Source organism: Xenia sp. Carnegie-2017, unplaced genomic scaffold, assembly GCF_021976095.1.
Source record: "Xenia sp. Carnegie-2017 unplaced genomic scaffold, XeniaSp_v1 HiC_scaffold_6, whole genome shotgun sequence".
Classification (NCBI taxonomy): Eukaryota; Metazoa; Cnidaria; class Anthozoa; order Malacalcyonacea; family Xeniidae; genus Xenia; species Xenia sp. Carnegie-2017.
This window is the reverse complement of record NW_025813526.1, coordinates 13374165-13390518: the sequence shown is the minus strand read 5'-3', so window position 1 is coordinate 13390518 and position 16354 is coordinate 13374165. Positions and strand designations below refer to the sequence as shown.

The 16354-nt window shown below is 34.0% G+C and overlaps 1 protein-coding gene across 2 annotated transcripts in view; it reads left to right on the top strand.

The window, feature by feature from the left end:
- The window catches only part of LOC124458531 (methyltransferase-like protein 27), a 36964-nt gene extending 23921 nt beyond the window's left edge, over nt 1-13043 (top strand). The window contains exons 1-3 of one of the 2 annotated variants that reach the window (XM_047008523.1): nt 2779-2990; nt 11971-12194; nt 12632-13043. In XM_047008523.1, coding sequence (XP_046864479.1) covers nt 2880-2990; nt 11971-12194; nt 12632-12959 — 663 coding nt within the window. In that variant the 5' untranslated portion in view covers nt 2779-2879 and the 3' untranslated portion in view covers nt 12960-13043. Of the gene's footprint in view, nt 1-2778; nt 2991-11970; nt 12195-12631 lie in introns of those variants that run through there. The other variant, XM_047008524.1, reaches the window with a different exon arrangement.
- The last annotated feature ends 3311 nt before the right edge of the window (nt 13044-16354 follow it).

The window sequence follows — 16354 nt, the reverse complement described above, 5'->3', positions numbered from 1 at the left end:
AGTACAGTATAATAATTAATGTAATATCATTTGATTATGCCTCTGGAAAAAATTTTTGTCGAAAAATTTGCACATCGTTTTTCTCAACTAATTCGCACCCTGGGTGAAAAGCTCTCTCAAGGACCACCATTATAAATCGCATCCTCTTCCTCTTCAGTTTGAACAGCAGCAAACGTGACATTCAGTGTGCCTTTTCGTTTCAAAAAGCCTTTTCGCTTCAAAAAGCCTTTTCGCCTGAAGTATGGTTCTGTTGTATCCCAAATATTCAGCCTACTGATTACAAATTGCCGAAGCTCTCCTTTAAATTCAGCCTTGGCATGTTCTATTATAGGGTGCATAACAGTTTTGTGATCTAAGTTTTGTTTTTCTTCATTGGAATTGTCAACATGCTGACCACTGTCTGAAAATTCATGCTGATCTAAGCTTTTCCTTATGGCCTCCTTAACAGCTTTGCTCTCATCAAAACCCATTGGCCTTATTGTTACGAACGTCCCGACTAATAATAAAATGGCCGCTTTTGGTTCAATTGCTCGTAACAAAAGGAGTAAAATCTAGTGGAGAAGTTGTTGTCAATTCTTAAGATATTTATTTAATATACTAATAATTTTGATATAAACGTTATAATGTGAATGTGTAAATGTTCAAACTTATCTAAGACAACTGCTTTCAGTGACTCTTTTGTTGATGGATAGGATATATATCTGGATTCTTTGGTTGTTTTCGTAAATAGTTCGTTTTCTTTTACATGAGGCTTTCTTCTGATGTGGACTTTTACTAAGCACCAACATAACTACAGCTTTCGATTCTCGGGTTATACGTGATTGTACAATGACGTAGGATTAAACTGTGGTCAGTTGATTAACCACGTCCTGTAAGTTGTCTGTGGTCAGTAGGTTGACCACGTCCTATACGTAAGCTTTTCCTGTTATTGTGGTTATCATACACATGCATGTATGAGTAAGGCATTTTACAAAGATCACTAACTATTTAACTAATAATATATTTAAGTATATGACAATAATAACTATAATTTACATGATTATGGATTATCATGTAACATAATAAAAAGCACATTGATACATGTAAAATAAAAACTTTAGCTTAATCAATAGAAAACTACTTACATAAAATCTTCCATAGAACATGATTGAATTACGTCATGGTCATCTTCAATTTGAACAGCACCTAGTTGGACATCTGAAGGCTGTAAGACTTCATTATTTTCATCATATACCAAATATTCGTCATTTACCTCATATTCACTTTAAAAATATTTTGATATCGGAAGTTCACCGCCACTACTTTCCTTCAATGGACCCACTGGGCAAAGATACAAAGCAATTCGTGAATATGCTTTGCCTAGATCTTCTTTATATTTACACACCGTAAACGTTTCTGAACTGCCTGGAGTAGTATTGGCCAATTTACCATCTGGATATACCAGAATATATCCACGATCACGAGTAAACTTACGGTCATAATCTTCCCATTTCTTTAAAGCTGCCTGCCGCACCTCATCATAATTCATAGTTTTTCCAACTTTTACTGGAAACGTCTTTCTAAAAACTCTTTTGGGCTCCTCTCCCTTGTACTCCATCAGCCCCATATTAATAAAACGTCGTCCTCATTTGACTCCGATGATGACTACCGCTAAGGTTGTCGAAACGTCAGTCAAAAAGAACAAAAACAGCCCTTCTCAGGACTATAATTCAAATGTGTTAAAACACGAGCGAATTACCAATGGTAAACCATCATGTGGTAAACTGAGTCTCTTCTTACAATATTAACCCCCCGGCTAAAATTTCTTGTTCCTAGTCTTCTGTAGATATGACCGGTAGGCTTTGTTATTGAACTTTGATTTTGCATTGCGATAACTGGTTTCGTGCATTTGGTCAGTTTTATTTTGCATTGCAATATTCAATTTGTTTATAACTTCAGTTTGATTTGCATCTTGGCAAATTTGTTATGCTTTTAGCACATTATTTTAGTATCATATACATTGTTTTTGAATTTAAGGGAATGTTTGTGCATTGACAAATTAATTTGTGAATTGCAGATACTGGCCACCGTAGCTAACACCTGTGCACGTGAATCACACTATGTGCATGTGAACAAAATTCAAATACTTGTAGCAAACAGCCTGTTTCTCTTGCAGCGTCCGCAATGAGCCTTGGTTTCCATCGCAATGAACCTTGGACTCCATGACCTTAGCACGCGGACTGCTTTGAGTAAATAGTAACAAACTTTCCCAGTACTTTTGTATATGTTAAGAGTGTGTCCCGCCCTCTCTTCGTTTCCCCCTCATTAACATATCTCCTATTTACAATTTAACTTACAAATTAACCCGCGGAAGCCATAAAATTATTATTCGCTTATGCAAATAACTCCTGTAATGTATCAAAACTCACTACAAACAGTTATCTCGATTAAACGTAAAAGAAAAATGACACTTTTATTAGCATGCCCTGCCCTATTATCTCCATTGGTTGACAGTAATCAAATTTACATTCCGTCACGCAACTAAACTATAACGATTGTTTTATATTTCTAACAAAAGCGATGAATGTAAAATACTGAGTATTGTGGCCATTGCTTTTGCTTTCCTCTTCGCCAATGTAATATCTTTTAATTTCCGAAAATTTTAATTTGTTTTCCTGTTAATACTATCTCCGTTCTCTTTTCTTTCTTTTTTGGTCACCCTCTCCCTAATTATAATTCCTGTCAACTTGTCAATTTCTTACCAATTCTACTTACAAATTAAATTATTGCGACGTCATAACTATTGATGTATCCGTTTACTACACGTGTATCACATAAACATTAAACAACACACGTAACACTCCTACATTCGCAGAATTTGTGATAAAAAACGAATATTAATGGATCCGAATGAAAATGAATGCTTCAGACGTCTAAAACGATTTACTTCAAGCACACCCCAACAAGATGTGGTTAATCTTTACTCAAAATGGGCTGCCACTTATGAAAAGGTAATGACTGGAATGTTTTGCAAAATATAAGAAAAAATATTTTAACGTGTAAGCACAAAGCTAAGCTTGCATAACAAAGCCTTATGAAACGAAACTTTTGATGATTTTGGTTGGCATGTATTGCATCGAGAAACGACTACCGTACTTGGATGACTCATCGAGCGTTATAAAGACAAAGAGAAAATTTCAGGCTTTATGAAAGACCACGATAAGAGCATCAATGACAATGCAGCATTATGTTATAAAGTTAGTTATTTTACACAGATTTTGTTATAATGTACTTGTTGTGGTCTGCTTTAAGTTCGTCAGTGTAAAGCGCTTTGACTTGCTGACAAACTGCACGGATAATTATTTAGCACTTGAGTTTAATTTATGCATGATTTAACTGACGCGTAATTTGACGCGCAATATTCATTGGGATAAAAAGGATTTGAGTCTATAGTGCAGCTGACAGTTACCACATGCTAACCTGGGCGAAAGCTTCATCATTGTATTACTTTATTATATCGGCTAACCTGTATTGAAATTAATGTAGATCGTGAGGACCCGGCAAAGAAATCGAAAAAAATTATTTACTTATAATCTATACGATTCCGACTCACGCATCTATCGGACTCCTAACCTGAGAATCCACGCTTCTTTTTGTCTATGTCATAGACTCTATGAGATAAAAAGGCATGTATATCTTTGGTGAGTGCGTACAATTGTTATACACAAGAAGGATTATTGTCGATTTCAGTTAACTTTTCAAATGGCGGTTGCCAAGTTACTTTCTAGTGTTGCCAACTTCATTTCCAAATATGGAATATTCGATATGAACTTGTCAACTTAAGTTGAGTACTGAAGTTGTGTACTTGAGTACTGAAGTTGTGAACTAAAGTTGCGAAGTACTAGCAAACGCAAAAGGTCTTTGTACCCTGTAGACATTTGGCAATGAACCGTTGAGTAAGCAAGGAAAAGCTTTAGCAATTGTAATCCGTTTGACGGCCCTCTAAGAGTGTTGTAATGCGATACGCCGTTTGCATTATGTAATAAATATACAGTAAATGTGGCCCTAGAAGAGTATAGTTGGTTTTTAAATGCAGGAGTACCCTGCATACTGTGCCCTCGACGTCTGTTGCCACTCGTAACAACTACAGACGACTCATCAAAGAAATGCATACGGTGCAGTCAATCAATGGAAATATTTGCTACGTAAGCTTCTAACTTCTCCCTAACGTCCGGCCGTTCTGTCTCTCGAGGAATTTGACTTATTATCTTGTAAGAGTAAACAAGATCTTTATTCAAAATTCTACTAATGGATGACCTGCTAGGTATGTTTGATGGAAGGCAAACTTTGTTATTTTCTGGGTGTTGCTGAATCTCTTTTGCGTAAATAGATGGTTTAATAATTTTTAGATATTCAGTGAATTTAATAACGTCATCTGTACGCGTTGTTCGAACATCACGTTAGCTCTGGCGAGGTGCAATAGAACCAGTGTCTACCCATAGATCTATTATATTTGATATAGTCTTATACAGTAGATGTAGTTGTTTCGAAATATTTGTCAAACGCTCGTTATTTAACCGCATTTCAAGTATTTCATTTCTTACTTCTATTGGTAAAGCTTTTTCTTGCTTACTGAACGGATTCATTGCCAAATGTCTACAGGGTACAAAGACGTTTCGCGTTTGCCAGTATTTCGCAACTTTTGTTCACAACTTCAGTACTCAACTACACAACTTCAGTACTCAAGTACACAACTTCAGTACTCAAGTACACAACTTGTCAACTCAAGTTGACAAGTTCAAATCGAATATTCCATATTTGGAAATGTAACTGGCAACATTAGAAAGTAACTTGGCAACCGCCATTTGAAAAGTTAACTGAAATGGACAATAAACACTAACAAGTGAGCAAAGCGAACAAGTTTATTTTCGATCCTTCTCAACAATTAAGTTCATGATAAATAACCTACAAACAAATCAGCTACGAAGTAATCTTTTTATTTTCTTACAAAGAAATTCGTTAATAAGCGTTAGACACGACTCAAATGCGTCAATAACATGATCGTGACTAAAACACCACACGAGTACATACGAGTACATACGAGTAACATACAAGTACATACGAGTGACATACGAGTATATACCATTGAGTTCTTTTAAATTACCTAGAGAGGAAAAGGGGTCTGGACACGGGTATCAAAAACATGGATGACATAAGGTAATTTTGGGTGAAAAACTTTCAATTGAAAAATTATTTTTATCATTCACTCTCTGCGGCTGAGCTTAATTTGAGTACTAGAAAACTGAGTATCGTATGTAAATTGTAAAATACAATCTATTTTTTTAGAGGGGGGGGTTGGTGGTCAACTTTTTATTTCTAAACGCGGCTGTGAAGTACTTGTTCTGTTTATCGAATCAGTGCAAAATGGCGGAGTTGATAGACACGTATTCATAAGACAAAAAATGTAATGACTGTTTTCAATTTTGATGATTTTTAGCTTGGTTAGCCAAATCCCGATTGCTCATTATATGACAGTTGTGTCGTCTACTTACTTATTCAGCCATCTAAATTCTAGACTCAGCTTACTTTTGCTGAGTATTGTTGCACCTAAATAAATAACTAGCTGGATATTTTCCCATTATATTATTATGCAGTTTTTTACTATACCTGGAGTGAAAGTAATGGTGATATGTTTATAAGTCTTGTGTTACATAAATAGTTGACAAACCATACGAATTGAAAATAAAGCATTTAATAAACGATTCATTGAGTTTTCGTTCTGTATTTTTTCTTTGATACAGGACCACACATTTTACTCATTTAATAAACCTCAACACAAATTGTGTTGTTTTGATCGTCATGTTAAATTGTTATCAAACAAAATGAGCTCCTGTTACTTTTTGCCTGCCAAAGATAGTTTTCAAATAGAGTGTAAGTGAAACTCGTTGATAAAACAACAAATATAAACCATCGAATATAAACATCAACTGCCATGATAAAAGATAAATTAAAATGGGAAACATATTAAAGAAAGCGAAGCGAAAAAAGCGATTGCAAAAACAGAGAAAACGCAAATGCAAAAAAGCGACGGCAATGAATTGTAAAAGCAATAAGTACACTCATAAAAATTATATTCTTTCTTTTTCACCGGTGCATTGAAAACTTCTCATTTGCTGTACTATTTTGGAAACCAGGTACCGCACAATATTTTGGCATTTTAGAAAGAAAGTTTTGAAATAAAAAACTTGCTGTTACGAGCACGCAATAAAAATATGAAATTCAAAACTATTCTGGGGGAGTGCAAAACTTTTCATTCAATGAGGCCTCGTTATTTCTCCCAAAAAATTTGCAATATTTGGTTTGACGGCATCCATGTTTTTGATACCCAGCCGCGCGTTAATAAAATATAATAATTTGGATGGGATTTTCCCGACCAGGTAATTAGTGTTCAGGTAAGTTGTACATACGAGTGACATACGAGTACATATGAGTACATACGAGTATATTCTGGTCACAAATGAGAAGTAGCACAATTCTTTAATAATACATGTATATTTGCAATTAGTTTTGCTTGTATTTGTCCAGACCCTGGGGCGACCATTTGCTGGATTTAAATGTTGAAAGGGTATTTTACTTTCAAACTACATTCATTTGTATGTTTCATTTGAATTTGGTGTCTGTTGTGCGTAATGTCATAATATATAAAACGGTTTAATCAACAGTAGTTTTGCACTGGAGATGCTATAAAGTAAACTTTGAGACACTTTCACCTTGCGGAAATATATATTATGAAAGCGACCAAATACTCAGCGTATTAAATAATGCATTGCAAACGTACTGTATAAAATAAATGTACGTTATACATATTTCAATTGAACGACAGTTGCACTGTGTTACGTATGTGTCATATTATGCGTACAATTCCGGATTACTTTTATTTTTTTTAAGTTATACATGATGTAATTCAGTCTTTCAACTGCAAAATCAGTATCTTAAAGACTTAAATAAATAATTTAAAAAGTATAAAATAAGGGATGGATGTGAGCTAATGTGCAATTCGATTTATTCCTTACTAGACTAGCTCATGTTTCTTTCGTATAATAAATGTTTTCAATGCAAAAATTGAGGAGTAAATCCACCTCAGATACCAAATTCAATCGAAACATGCAAATGAATGTAGTATGCAAATAAAATACCTCTTCAGCATTGAAATCCTTCAAATGGTTTCCGCAGAGCCAAGAAAAATACAAGCAGAAGTAAATGAAAACATCAACGTATTATCTAAGAAATTGTGCTACTTCTCATATGTGACTAGAATATACTCGTATGTCACACGTATGTACTCGTATATCAGTCGAATTAACTCGTATGTCAGTCGTATGTACATGATGTACTCGAATGTCACTTGTATGTACTTGTATGTCACTAGTATCTACTCGTGTGGTGTTTTAGTCGCGATCCAATAACACAAGATAGTTGTTATCAGATCACAAAATGTTTTTCATCTTTATTATTTTGTTAACACTATAAGGAGTAATTTCTCCCTTACGGAGGATTTAAAATAAAATAATTTAATCCTCTTTTACGGAGGATTTAATATTTTCATTGTCTTTTTTCCAATTATTAACGGCCATGTAAAAATTTTCCATAGATATTCTTTAAGATGCCTTCTTTGATATTCATGCCTTTTGGCCGAAGGAATAGGGGCGCTGATGCATCTACGGCCGCTCCACTCTTTCGGCCACTTTAGAAACGATGTAAGCATTTTAAAATTGAAAATTTTCAATGTTATTTTATTTGATTTTAGTTTAAGAAAGAATAGCCTTTTGACAAAGCATGCACTGAGCATGTTTCGTTAACTTAACTTGTTCAAAATCATTTTCATAATGCAAATTGATTTCATCAAATTTCAAACTTTATCGCCTATCCTTTAAATTTTTGTGAGCAAAGCATAGTTTAACATATATATACTAGAAGATCATTTGGCCTTGCAGGATCTCTTGTTGTCCATACACAGAAAAGTGTCCAAGCCTGTTATTCTGTATCTTCGGAGATAGACGGACATACCAAGTGGACGAATGATATCGTTTAGGGTGTATTTTGACGCCCTTCGTCGCTTTCTTAGTAAAATATCGCAGGTCGTCATGCTTAATTAAATTGAAATCTAGCGAAGTTTCCGTTAAGATTACCAATTAAGTAACTACGTAATGAAAGTTAATATCGTTTTATCATTTTGAAATTAGGTTTTCTTAATTGTGGTTTGTCTTTGAAATTTTAAAGAAATCAAACTAGTGCTGCGCAATAAATCATAATGACAATGAATATAAGCGCATAATAATTTATGCAGTAAATGCAAGGACCCATAGTGAGGGGCTTTTTTCGTGAGTCTGGTATTATTCAAGTGACACAAACTAATAGAAAAATTGTGTGTTTTTTTTTATTTAGTTTTTTACATATATCTTGTTTTGTTAAATTGCGATCCCGAGTAGACAATTGTAAATTGGTTTCGTCTTAAAGAAATTTGCAATTTTAAGTATACAATACTATTATTCTGATATGTACTCGTCCAAGTGGTGCCAGTGAGACCAAGGGATTAGGTAGTGAATGAAAAGGTTATTTCAGATTTGAACAACTTGTAAAGACTGTTGCATTGCAAGAAATAATAGTGATAAAAATAGACTGGGATCTAAAAACAGAAAAATTTGAGGTTAAAAAAACTCAGATTATTCAAGACCAATAACTAACGTTTATATAAGCATAGCATAAAAGCGTAATACACATATTCAATCAATCTATAGCATGTGTTCCATGCCAAATAATTGTATTCTTTTTATTCAATCACTTGAGCCTGCAATGATCCACTATTTACATGAGATTAGTACGTTGTATTATCTGGATATAGTTCACGGATCAAAAGAGTTCTTTTAACAACTATTAGGCATAAAACCCAAAAATGAGAAGTTGGGTGTATGAAAGAGAATTTAGTGTAAGTAAGGTACAGGGGTGAGGTAAGAATACTTTTTAGAGGACAAAAGACAAAAGTATGTCATTGTGGGAATGCAATGATAGAACTCGTGTAAGAATGACAGGAGGTTTAAAAAAAAGATGAAAGGACGGATGAAAAGTATTTAAACGAGAGGTTAATAACAGGTCTATTGCCCCAATTCACTAGCACTGAGAACGGTTTGCTAACAATTATAGAATGGAAGAGATTGAAAAAAAAGTGGAAAAAGAAGCTCATGAAACATAAAGCATACAGCGTAGAACAAGTTGGAATTTTGTTTCGAACCAATCAGCGGTTTGTGTACGTTTTTGAAAAAAAGTGCCAATCAGATTGCTCTAGCTTGCGATTTCTCCTGGAAACTCTAAAATTTTCTCAAAAATATAGCTTGTTTTAAAAATTATAGAGGCGCTTGGTTTTTGAAGTTTTTAACCGCAAAAATAACAAAATGTTGAAACAAAACCTATTCAAAAAATCCACATTTCGCTTTGTCGCCTAGTTAAAAAAAATTTTGCCCTCAACTAAATGCTTTTAAACAGTTTTGAGCATGTATCATTCAATTTGTAAAGCTTACTTTACAAACCATCTGGAGCGTAAGCTTTTACGATTTTTTAAACTAAATAAATTCTCATAATTAGACTGGCAATTGTTGATTCTGCTTATAAATCGCAATCCTTGTTGCTATATACTCTTTCCTCTTTGTCTTCGCTTTTTGTACCTGATGTATTGCCATCGTCAGAATATCGTTTAGTTCTTTGGCAAGACTTGTTACGATGTTTTTAGACGGTTTGCGAATCTATATCTTATTGCACATCTATAAATGTTTGGCATTGGCATTAGAGCACAACCTTAAAAAATGCATTATCAATAGCCTGTTGGGGCAGTTGTTCTGGCCACATTTTCTACTACCAGGATGTGATCGTTCACTTTAGGTTAATATGTTGATTGTGGTACATCTATTGTCTAAGTTAACTATTTTCGAATTACTTTTTAAGATTGGGTGGCCTTTCACTGAATTTCAAACTACTGGCAGCAGAGAAGGACTATTTTTTCTCTTAAAAAATTTGGTATGGGGACCACTGTTATGTTGTTTTGCTTGAGATTTTTAGGCTCTAAAATAGTTTCCCATAGTTGCTTGAAGTAAGGAAGAGTTTAACGGTTTTAAAAATTTAAAAAAGAAGGATATTGACACTATATTGAGAACATTTAGGTGATGTTGAAATTTAGAAGATAGATTTCTCCAGTGGATTCTTCATTGCCTATGGTACATAGAGACGAAAAGTGTATTGAAGAAGCACGAGGAAAAACTTAGAAAAAACAGTTTTTTAGAAAAATGATTGCATGGCAAATATGTGAAGTTTGTTTCTAAAGTTGGTGACAAAAGGACTTGGCAATCGTTTAGAGTAGGTTATTTAGCAAAGAGAGCTGTGAGATTTTGTTTACAGCTCAGGTGCAGGCATTAAGAAAAAGGCTTTTAGAGAAACTGTTAAGAAGAAAAATGTCATTACTCAAGGTAGTGGGTGTGGTTTGGAAGTGGAGTCTGCTAAAAATTTGGCGAGTAGTTGTACTGGTTTGGCCCAGAGAGCATATAGAACATAGACTGATAGGATCAGTTTAAGATTTTATAGGAAAATGTGTAGAAAGTATCGATTAATGTACACAGATGTATAATACAAAGATTTACAGATGAGGTGAGAATATCAAAGGTGTGTCAAGACAACACACAAAATGGAACATAATCGTCCAAATGTTACTGTATTGGATGAAACACGTAGAAGGTTAACCTTTTTCATTTCTACTTTTACATTTCTACGTGGGATAAGAATGTAAGAGGGACAGAGGATAAAAAATATGTATTATTCTTCTCGTGCAAATGAACTAAGAAGAATGCATGGTTTATCAACAAAGGCGGTACTTCTGGTGGTCTAATGTTAGAGGGGTCACTCAAATAGGCTATTCCAGGTGGATTGGGCGACATGCAAACATTTGCAATACTTGAGACAACCCAAATTGTTCATTAAACAATTAGTCTCTAAGTTTTAGGTATTGAACTAAGACTAAGTTTTTTTACATTTGTTAAATTTATATGAACAAGTTGATGATTTTAAAGACGAACATAACATTATTATGATTATTTTTTTTTATTAATATTACTATGAATTGAAAAATCAATCGTTGTACTTTTTAAGAATACGGGCGTGAAATCATTGATCGAGTAGAAGATATCCAATACATAAACGTACTGAAAACTGTTTAAAAGAAAAGTTATTAGCGATATATAACAAAAAAAGGTTTACATGAAAAATGCGCAAGATAAATTAATCTATAAAATTATAAGACATTGAGAAGACTTTACCTGCCTCAACGTAAATAGTCGAAAGAAATGCATTATGGAGAAACTATGTAAAAAATGATATTGTTTTTTTGATTGATTAGAGAGAACAAAGCACATTTTCCTTATGTTGACAATTTTAATGGAAATTTATTAAATGTTTAATGCTCTTTAAAATATCTTTATTTATCTATTTTATTTGATGACCATGTACTTGAGAGGCCAGGCACAAGTATTTATTTCGTACCTATTTTTAGAATAAACAGCAGCATAAATCGTTGCTAATTTTTGCCAGACTTTAGCAATCTTGCTTTTGCAGCAGATGTTCAAGAAGAAAAGAACTTAGACTTTAAAAAGAATTACTCCTCCCTAAATTATTAAAGCTCCTTAGAATTTGGTAAAGGATCTTTAATAGATGTATATAAAGATCAATCTTTTACAACAAAGCATAGTTGAAGCTGTAATATGATTAATGTTAAGATTTATGTAGTAAGCAACTTATTGCAAAGAAGTTAAAACTACCGCTCAATACAAGAAATCGTTTTTTAAATTTGAAATTATATAATAGCACTAAGAGATCTTTTAAATTGAAAAGCTAAAAATGGGCAACTATTTGAGCGTTTCAACATAACTTTTAATATACAAAATGTAATTTTAGGTTTCAATTGATGGTAATAGTTATCAAGCACCAGTAGTTGCAGCAGAACAGCTTCACGAGACACTGATTAAACATAACTACAATCAGGACATTGAAATTCTGGACCTTGGTTGTGGCACAGGACTCGTTGGTGAACATCTTTACAAGCTGGGATATAAAAATGTAGACGGTATTGACATTAGTGAAGAAATGTTGAAGCTTTCTGAGACAAAAGGAGTTTACAGGTTAAAATTTTATTTAAAGTACATGAATAACATACAGCATTTTAAAATTTTCTGTACAATGGTAAAATTTTTTTAGTAATTATCAATTGCTGTGTGTTATTGTAAAAATGTTCAATAAAATTTAAATGCTTTTCATTTCAAACAAAAAATGGTTCTAAATCAGTAATTTCTTTGGTAAACGGTTTTCATAAAAGTACTGTGTCTTTTTTTTACGATCCTACGATCAACAAAATAGCCAACATTTGAATCGATCCTTTATTTTAATGTCAACGTTTTAAAATATTAATGAGCACATGCACAGAGCATATATCAATGAGTTTTTTATGTTCAATATATTCTTGCATTAATTATTTAAGCATTTTTATTTCATTTCCCTTATTAATGTTTTATATTTCCGTAAAGATTTTTTATATTTCCGTAAAGATATTTTCCTACAGATCACTAAAAAAGGGAACCATGGGATCAGATGGATCAGTTGAACTGGGAGTAACCGCTGGTCAATACGATGCAGTAATATGCGTTGGTGTTTTTGCACCTGGTCATGTGAAAGGAAAAGGAATGGATGATTTTATTCATGTGGTGAAACAAGGAGGCATGATACTCTTTACTATTAATGAGAAGATTTTGGATGATCCTGGCTATGACTTTCATGAAAAATTAGAGGAATTAACAAAACAAAGAAAGTGGAAGCTTATTTTGAAATATTTTGAGCCAAGATATGCGGGCGACGCAGGTGCATATTACTATATTTTTAAAAAACAATGAAAAGTACTTTGACTTTTTACCCAGTTTATACTCATTTATTAATCAAAGATTTACTTAGAAATATATCGCATTTTGTGTCATAAATTTTTTTGCGTTTTTTTCTATGAGTTTGTGTGGTGATTTTTATTCGGGCACACAGTTTACTTTTGCGAATACACCATTGAGTCGCGATCGCATTTTAAGAAACTGGAAAGGGCAATGTATGATGGTAGATAATTTTTTTCGCATTGTTTCCTCGTAGATTAGTGACATCCATACTTTTATTGCAGTCAGTGTTTACAAAGTACTTCCAATTCAAAGGAAATTAAGAATACTAGTCGAGTTAAACTACTAACAATTATTTAAGCGGTGTTTTATTAAAGAATTTGTGACTGAGCTTGTCCTGAGCTAAATACTCTCTTACTAAACATTTTGATCTAGCAGGAAATTTGTGTTTTGAGATATTATGCTGTTTAGTTATGACGTTGAATTAAAATTATGCTGATATCCTCGTAATTTTTATTTTATTTTTTACTTCTCATGTACAAATTAATTGTATTACAACACAATTTTCTATTGTCTTAAGCAAAAAGATCTTCCAAAAATGTGGTAAAAATCTATTTTTAAAGTAACGTTTGCATGGCGCTCCTCGCGCCTACCGTAGTAAAGATGAAAACGGTTTCAACCCAATGGACCGAAAAAGATTCGTCTCCTCCTTGGTTACGAACATTGAATAGTTATGATTCCAATATCATTGCGACACTAACACACATGGCTGTTGATGTCTAAAATGTCAGCAAACTGCTCACACCTACAGCCTGATCTTTGCCATCACGATCATAAGCCCAATTTCATGGAGAAAAAAAATTTAGATCATGCAGTAATACTTCTGAAGGTGGAATAGGATTTTCTTGTTTTCAACCTCAAGTTATTCACTTGCACTACCGTAATCTTAATCACTACGCTGAAATGCTTCACATTGAAGGCGACCTCAAACGAGAAAAGTTGGAAGGGGAACTCCTAACTTACTGTCGATTTGCGGTTCAGGTCAACGGGTCTGTTGATGCCAAACAACAGGACGAAAAATTTGTCTTCGTTCGTTTTATCAGCTACACTATCCATCTTTCCATCCAAACACGTTTGGTGTGTGTTAAGCAATTCAGAAAACGTGGTGCAGAAGGTTTGTTAGATGCTGTAGTTTCTTTATCAATATATCTTGGACTCCATGATGCAAATATTAAGGCTGATTATACCGGTCTGACTATAGATGGTGAGTCCGCTAATACCTGTCGTAAATCAGGTTTATGGGCTCAAATGGAAGAATGAAACAGAGACTTTGTCGTGGTGACAAAGTTAAAGATGGATTTCAAAATAGCAAATACAATGGTGAATGGTGATAATAACAATGTAATAGTTCTTAAAAGAACTGTTTTAACCAGAAAACTAACCCAACAATTCAAAGGAACCGTTATTTACAGCTAGAAAGAGACACTATGCATTTCGCCAGACTACTCGTCAGGTGTCAACGTCTGCTAAATGAGAACCTCCAAATCATGCTATATTTATAACGTTACAAAAGGTCAATGTTATCCCTATTTTTAGAAATGACACTTAATACAGAGACAGATTAAACACGTAATCCTTTTGTCGGCAAAGGACAGGATTAGTCAATTTAATTAATACCGACTCCATGATGCGTAGCTGGAATGACGAGCGACATTTTTTAATAATTTTAAAGTTTTCATCAGAATAAGCATTGGCACAGCGAGTGTTGCTTAAAAGATGTTTTCAAATCGCTGAATCAAATAGAATCGGATTTTCACTTTTACACCCACGTTTTGGTAGTTGTCGTAAACGAACAGTTTTATTCCTGACAGAAGCTGGTACCTGCTGTTTTATTCTTTCACTCAACCTTTGAGAAGTCCCACCTACATAGCGGGCATCACACTCACATTTAAACTCGTAGACTACATTGATGATATTTGAGCAGGGAGAGACTCTTTGGTAGTGGGTGGAAGAATAGTTCTTTTTGAGAATATAAAGACCACATTGCATGCCAAAAACAAACTCTCGGTGATATTTTTAGTTTCCTTCTCGATGTCATTAGATGCCTTACACATCCAGGGAAGTTTAAGGAAAACAGGGCACTTGGCCGGTCCGAAAAACTTATTCCGTTCATTGTTAGTGGATAAGAAAAGTTTGTCTAGCAACTTTTCCGGATATCCATTTAACACAAAAATATTCTTCAGTGAGATAAGATCACTATCAATCAACTCTTTTGAGGACAATCTATGCGTTCGCTTTATCAAACACTTCACTAAAGAAATCTTTTCTCTATGCTAAAAGAAAGAGTCAAAGCGTGTGTACAAACCAGTGAAAGTTGCTTTGCGATGAATGCTTGTTAAGAACTGACCATTGCGTTTGTGTACAAGAGCATCTAAAAAAGCTAATTTATTGTTTGACTCTAGTTCAGAGGTGTAATTTAGTGCAGGGTGAAGAGAGCAATGTTTATTATGAAAAGTTCACGATTTTTATCGTTATGAAACAAAGAAAAGGTGTCATCCACATAACGCTTATACCACAGCACATCCGGACAATCTGAAGATGCAAGCATTTTGCATTCGTGATAGCCAACAAAAATATTCGTAAGAACCGGTCCAAGTGGAGAACCCATAGCCACCCCGTCAATTTGTTTATACATGGTGTCTTCAAAACTAAACTCCACACCCTTTGTGGCAGCCATCATTAATTGTCTAAAGGCATTCTCAGACATGTCCGGCAACGTCATGTCCGAGTGAAAAAGATTTTGAGCACAAATTTGAATGTTTTCTTCTAAGAGCACATTAGTGAAGAGACTAGTTACATCGAAAGAACACATCGTTGGATTCGAATACATTGAAAAATTTTGTTGTTTAGGGTCATCAGTAAAAGTAAAAGAGTCTTTTAAAGCGTATGTTGAAAACCTCTCCAAAACGGGCGAAAGTACCACGGTTCTCATTTAGCAGACGTTGACACCTGACGAGTAGTCTGCCAAAATGAATAGTGTCTCTTTCTAGCTGTAAATAACGGTTCCTTTGAGTTGTTGGGTTAGTGTTCTGGTCAAAAAAGTTCTTTTAAGAACTATTACATTGTTATTATCACCATTCACCATGGTATTTGCTATTTTGAAATCCATCTTTAAATGGAAGAATATATTGGCCATCAAACATTTAACTTCTGGTGTGCGTGTCACATTTAAATTTCTTCTATCGGATGCAATAATTTGCCTACCTGAACACCATAGACCACTTCGGCCTCTTTGTGACAAAAAAAAAAACTAATTGTGAATGTTAGTTCAGCATTGATGACTGTTTAAAAAAATGACATGTTATGTGTATGTTTATCCTCAGCATTAAACTTACCACAGAAATACACTT